General features: G+C 40.6%; 2 protein-coding genes across 2 annotated transcripts; both read right to left on the bottom strand.

Annotated features, from left to right (window-relative positions):
- Positions 1-1456: 1456 nt before the first annotated feature.
- LOC308118689 (olfactory receptor 6E1-like) lies at positions 1457-3994 on the bottom strand (the record flags this gene model as incomplete). The annotated part of the gene is made up of 3 exons (XM_080478199.1): positions 1457-1482; positions 3067-3213; positions 3451-3994. The coding sequence occupies 3 exons, from the start codon at positions 3992-3994 to the stop codon at positions 1457-1459; spliced, it is 717 nt and encodes a 238-aa protein (XP_080334325.1).
- Positions 3995-5809: 1815 nt separating this feature from the next.
- Positions 5810-6736, bottom strand: LOC308118688 (olfactory receptor 4B13-like; the record flags this gene model as incomplete). Its single annotated transcript, XM_080478198.1, has 1 exon — positions 5810-6736. One exon carries the CDS (start codon positions 6734-6736, stop codon positions 5810-5812), a length of 927 nt encoding a protein of 308 aa, XP_080334324.1.
- Between the last annotated feature and the right edge of the window lie 265 nt (positions 6737-7001).

The following is a 7001-nucleotide window of genomic DNA, read 5'->3' as shown; positions in this document are numbered from 1 at the left end:
TGTAAAACCTACATTTGTTGACAGCTATAAAAAAAAACAAGTTGTCGTTTCACAAATTGCACACAAAAAAGCTCCCAAAATGTGGCGTGTGCGTGTGCGTGTGCGTGTGCGTGTGCGTGTGCGTGTGCGTGTGTGTGTGTGTGTGTGTGTGTGTGTGTTCAGACTTCAGGTCATGTGACTGTGAAGTTACTCCTGACTGGAAACGAAAACATGGCGGACATCCCTTCTATTTTCACTGGACATTGCTGCCTACACTGCCAACACTTAAGTTTCTTTCTTTGCGTTTGTTTGGTAATGTGCTTGATTTATTATTCATTCACTGCACCTTTACCGCAAAGCTGAAAAGATGTTGTTGGAGAAGGAACTAATAGTTTGTGCTGATCAGCCATGAATTTGACTGGAATTACTGCAGTACAGCGTTGTAGCACCAGTGGGCAGATGTAGTTTTACCACCATGATGTGACTGCAGTCCCCACTGGCAAAACCACATCAGATGGTATGTCCGTGTTTCATTTGTGTAAGTATTGGCAACGTGCATGAATATTTGAAATGGTAGGTATTATTGATGTACTGGATTTGCACCCATGTGTTTGAGTCCATGCCAGTGTGTGTTTTCTCTGGGTACTCTGTATCCTCCCACTGTCCAAAACTCAAACCTCTTGTTGGAACCCGGCCATAAGCCCGCTGGTTCCTCCCGGTCCGTTGATCCGATACTTGGTTGTTTAAAAAGGATACATTTGACCATTTATTCAGCAAAGAAAGTAAAGATAGCCACATGCAATGCTCAGCGCTGGACCCTGAACGTCTCACGCCGGAGTACGTGTGGCCAACTTCCGTGGTTTGACATAGTTCTTCTGGGTGGTGGCCACACCCCGACATTAGGTTGGGCTTCAGCGCGATTGGTCAATTTGGTCATGGAGTCTGTTGCCATCTGAAATCAGGCGTCTTAAATCAATGTGTGTCATGAAGGCTGTATGTGTGTATGTTGTAATCCGGAGTAGCAGCGTTCTACCTCTGTGGTTCTACCATCATACGTGAGGTTGATAGCAGAACAACCTTATCCTGGAATGAACGGTCAGAATGTCCTGGTTCGAATGAACTGTCAGATTTTCAGTATCTAAGCATACACAAAACCCGTGATCATAGTATTGCTATTGTAATAGCCTTCACCCTCCTCTATTGAAAATCAGAAATGAAATCTGAAGCAGAATTAATGCTTATTGTTATCAGGCATTGACGCCCTCACGATCGATGCATCATTTCCCGTAGTCCTGCTTTGTGTCTTGGGTTTTCATGAGTTTGTCTTGTTTTTATCTCAAGTGTTATCCTCTGTGATTGTTGTGTTTCACGTTTTCTCATTGTTTATGATTCTGCTTTCTTTCAGCACAGGTTTATGTTGTCATGTTTTCATGTGCTTTCTGTGTCTGACTTGCTCCTCTGTGCTCGTTTTCCCTGCTTACTCCTTTCCAAACTGTGTTGCTCCTGTCAAGTTTCCAGAAAGATTCACAAGTGCTACAGCTTTAAACTCAAATGAAATTATTAGGTACTTAAAACAGTGACATGCCGTGAACACCAGGGTCGGGTAGGCAGCACATTGCACGTCAAAACCGTCAATGTTCACACCAATGACTGTTATACCATATGGCGAGCTATGTGGGAAATTAAAGCAGCACAAGAGAATAATTAAAAACCCATAAAAGAAGTTTCAACTCAGAAACTCACACTCAAAACAATAAAGCATTCAAAAAAAATAAGTTCCCACATCTCCTTACCCAATTTGAATGATGGATATTTTATTGTATTAGTGTTGAACTCGGAAACACATTTCTAACTAGTGTGTAAATTAATCCTTATGGATTTGTTGTGGTTAAGTGGGGAAAAAAAAGACACTTATCAAATACTAATTTCCTGTTGAAAGCTCACAGATGCAAATTTCATGTAACTCAACATGCAAAAATAATACATCATCTAAACTCCAGTGAACAAAACAGAAGTCTGCCGTGTAGAGACGAGACTGAACTATCACTCCTCTCAGTTCCAGTCAGCATTCTGCCACCTGAATCAAACGGTTAACTAGTTCTTAAATATCCTAAATGCAGCAGTCAAATGCTAATGAACGAGTATCAGCCTTGATTCAATGGTATATTAAAGGTGGCATTGAAGTTGGGTTATTATCACCAAATATTTCAAACTTTGAAATATTTGCTGACGATTAATTACCATATATGATGGTAATAAAAGACTGATGTGAATTTTCTTCACAAAACTGTTTCCATAAAGCTTTAGAAAACTGTAGTTGTCTGCCTGTGCGTTCGTCATCTGTCTCACTCATCGTCCCCATCAAGTTTGTAAAGTATTACACTGCTCATTTTCTTTTCTTTTTTTTCTGCCAAAATACCTAACCAGGCTGTTGTTGCAATCCGATGCAGCCTACAAAGCTTGATATTTTACGGTTTAATAAAATGTATATATTTTCCACATATATCTTCAATAGTGCCATCGCTGTTTTAAAAAAAATAAGGATGTTTCATACATGACTGTTGGTGATCGACCACCTTCAGCCCCCTGCATCAATTCAGCCATACTTCAACCATAGTTTCAGATTGTCGCTCACTGCCCAGGTTAGCAGTTTGTTCCAAACAAACTGAATAAGAGAGTATGCAGCACTAAATATGAAGCAAGTTTCTGTGAGAACAGAACTTAAAAGAAGTAAAAGACAAACTGAGAGAACTTTACCTTTCGCTAACATGCACCCACTCAAATAAAAACCCACAGAACCTCAAGGGGGAAATAAATGACAAATGCTTTGACACTCCTGTGGCAATAAAGTGTACACATATTAAAAGTGAATTCTTACGTTATGCTTGCAATGATGAAAATGCACCCATGGAAAGCTTGAAGTAATAACTTTGAATAACAAGTGCAGAGACTAGAGAAAGGAGATGATCAGGTCTTGTTTTATTTTACTCCAGTAATAACACACAAACATGACTTCAGTGTGAACAACCGGGAGCATTAAGTGATTACATCTCTATTAATCCCCATGTTTCATTGTTAACATGTCACCTGACATCTTTTTCTTGCTCCGCCACAAACCACAAATCCTGCTTCGAATTTTAGTCAGATTAAATCCGTACACGAGAGGGTTCATTACTGGGGGAATGACAAGAAATTCTATCGCCATGAAGTTCTGCAGGCCCTGTGACAGCATCCCTAACCCGAATCGGGTGTACATTAAATCAAAAAGCACAGCAAAGCAAAAGTTGAAAAAAGAGACTAAATGTGGGACACAAGTTTGTGTGAACTTCTTCTTGTTCTCTTTGGAGCTGAGACACATCCGGACAAGATAACAATACGAGTAGATTACAAAGAGAAGATGGAAGGTGTAGATGGCAATGTTGAAGTACGTGATGCTATTATTCGCTATAGAGATGTTGCACGCAAGCTTACTAATGAGTGAGTTTGAGCAGTAAAGTTTCGGTATGAGCGAGCCACACAGCTTGGTTTGAAAAATTGACATTGTGTTCATGAACATGCAGAAAAGTGGTAGGAGCCAAGAGTAGGCCACTAGCAGAGTTATTCTTTGCGTGGTCATGACTGAGTGGTACGTCAGTGGGTAACAGATAGCCACGTATCGGTCATAGGCCATCACCGCTATGTTCGAGAAATCCGTTCCAGACGACGAGTGTATGACAAAGCTCTGCAGGAGGCATCCGGTGTATGAGATGACATGAGTGCCGGACAGCAGATCCAGGAAGAATTTGGGGTAAAAGCCTGTCGTCCCATAAAGTGCACTGATGCACAGGTTGCAGAGGAAAATGTACATCGGCTCGTGGAGTTTCCGGTCCACAATGATGGTGAGGATGAGGGCAGCGTTCACCATCCATATCACAGAGTAGCACAGCAAAGTGAGAGCGAACAGGACGATCCTGTGCTGCACTACGTAGTTCAGTCCTGAAAGCGTAAAATATTTCTGCCCCGAAACATTATCCATTTAACTCGTGTAACTGCAGACCGAATATTATTCAGCTGAAACGAGAATATCCTCTGTGTGTCTTCATCATAAATGGATTCAGTTGTTTGACTTCAGTAGAAGCGGCTGGCAGTCTGAGCTGAGTTGGTCTGACCCTCCAGTGTTCGTCACTCCGCTTAAATTACCTCTCTGATGACCTCAGGTAACAGGAGACATCAAGTCGGCTTTGTCATTTCTATTTGTCCTGAAATCTGTATTGAATGGCAACTTTCGCCAACACTGAGGGGGTGACTTTTGACTTGCAATTAGAGCTTTTTTGCTTCTTGTTGTTTTGTTGTGAAGGTTTGTGAACAAATAATGATAAAAGATTCCGTGGTTAGCACGCCTGCCTCAGCGAGAGGGCCGTGGGATTTTCCACATATGTGAGTTTTTGTGAAAGTTATTAAGGCATATTCAGACCGCACTGTGGCAAAGTGGTCAGCTGTTGTGTAGTCTGCATGTTCTCCTGATGCATGTGTGGACTTTCTTTGGGGACTCCAGCTTCTTCCCACCGTCCAACAAGGGGTTTTGAGGTTAGGTTGTGATTCTAAATGGTGTGAATGTGAGTGTTTATGATTGTCTGTCTTTCTGTGTTTGTCCTGGGTGGTCTCTGCTGTCATCAGGCTGTGATCAGCTCCAGCAACCTGCCGCCCTGAGTTAGATTCAGCAATAATGAAGATGGATGGAAGATATATTAGGAAGTAGAGAATTTAAGGTTTACTAATGGACCTGCACCAATTCAATTACAATGATAATTGCGAATTCTTCACTTCATTCATTTCCTAAAATGAGGATGTGCTAAAATGCATTAAAAATAAGTTGCCTGCTCAGATTGCTGGCATTTCGAAAACGTAAAAGATCAGATGCACGTCAGAGCTAGACTCCTATCCCAACTTTAAAAAAAAACCAAACATGTCAAACTATATAGCTACACTTAGATTTTATTTTTTTTTTAAATTAATGACAATTTGTATAAATATTTTATATTTGTTTGTCGTGGCATTTAGTAAACGTCTAAGTATCCTGTGTTTATTTACATTTTACACAACAAGTCTGTAACTGGGGTCGTAGATGCAGTCTAATTTTTCCCTGATCTCAGAGTATATGCACAAGCTTTAAAGTCGATGGCACTCAAACTGGATCGCATCAAATCACAAAATCAAAAAGGTTCATTCATTCTGTTTTATTGCAGTGCATATTGTTAGATTTTAATATTTGGTATTTCCAGCACATTATACATAACAATACCACTTCCAAACTTTTGAATCATATTTCCTGCATTTTCTTCAGGAACAGATTACATTTTAAAATTATATATATATATATTTATATATAATAAACCAGATAAACTGTATATCAACGTCCAAATTGAAGTTTATGTCGTTTCCTTCAAACCAGATTCTTCTTCTGTCTCACTTTATCCTGTCACGCAGCCAACTGTATGCAGGGGACCCTGTCCATGTCACCAAACACACACTCACATCTAGGCACAATTTTCAATCACTAATTAACCTTTAAATTGATGTTTTTGGACTGAAATGGTGAGTGTGCACAGAGAAAACTGAAAAACAGCAAGAACACAGGGTGGAAATCCCCACGGTAATGTAGTGTCAGACTCTACATCTCTATCCGTGTTTACATCAAATAAGTCTTATGAAGGCTGTAATAGTGAGAAGTGCCGCTGATTTAGTTCATTCAGTGCACAAAAACAATATGAAGCAAGGTTGCGAATGAGTAATGTCTTGATCCTCACACCCGTACGAGTGCTATGGATCATGTGACTGAAATGACTGAGCGTCAATGAGAGAAAATTGCTCTCATATACTGTACAATCCTGTTCTTTATTTTTGTCAATTTGAGGCCATAGATGACAGGATTGGCTATTGGTGGGATCAGGAGGAACTCCATTGCCATGAAATTCTGAATATTCTGCGATAACGTCTTGGAGCCAAATCGCATGTACAACAAGTCAAAGAGCAAACACACAGTCATAGACAACAAACAAACTACATGTGGCACACATGTCTGCATGAACTTTGTCCTGCCCTCCTTGGATGTTTTGCATGTCTTGATGAGAAATAAATAAGACCAAAAAATCAACACAAAATGTAGGAAATAAAACGTATAATTAAAAGCTGGAACCACAATTTTAGCAATGGAAGCAGTGCAAGATATGTTATGGACTAACCAGACAACACAGTAAATCTTTGGTATGTGCGAGCTGCACAGCCTCGATGTTGGAATCGTAAGTGTGCTGATGAAAACCAAATACAAAGGAAGGAACCACGCAAAGAGCACAAACATCAAAATCCTCCTTTTAGTCATCACAGTGTGGTAGGACAGGGGGCGACATATCGCAACGTATCTGTCATAAGCCATCAGGGCCAGAAACGAAAAGTCAGCACAGGCTGAGGAGTGCAGCACGAAGCCCTGCACCAGGCATCCAGCCAAAGAAATCACTTGAGCAGTGGACAGAATATCTTTGAGCAAGCTTGGGTAAAAGCCCGCCGTCCCATAAAGCCCATTGATGCACAGATTACAGAGGAAGATGTACATGGGTTCATGAAGGTTTTTATCCATAATGATTGTCACAATAATTGTCACATTTACCAGCCAAATCACACAGTAACACAGTAAAGTCAAAGCAAAGAGAATCCCTCTGTAGTTTGCCGTCTCACCCAAACCAGACAGAGTCAGCATAGTGATCTCCGAAGCATTGAGCATCGTATTAAAGCAATAACACAGAACACAGAATCAACTGCAATAATGTCTGAACGCGAGGTGGTACATCAGCAAACCCTGGTGATGATTGGAGAAATATGCGATGAGTGACTTAACATCATTTATTTTCTGTCAGAGACTCTCATAGGGTTTATCTAATATGAGCCATGAATATGGATATTCAGACAATCCAATCAGTGAGCTGGAAGAGGCTGGTGGAGCTGACACAAAGATTTCAGCAGCTTTCCACTAAAATGAGGACAATAGC

This window comes from Lipophrys pholis (assembly GCF_963383615.2).
Source record: "Lipophrys pholis genome assembly, chromosome: 13".
Classification (NCBI taxonomy): Eukaryota; Metazoa; Chordata; class Actinopteri; order Blenniiformes; family Blenniidae; genus Lipophrys; species Lipophrys pholis.
Note: the sequence above shows the minus strand (reverse complement) of the source record. Positions and strands in the feature narration are given on the sequence as shown.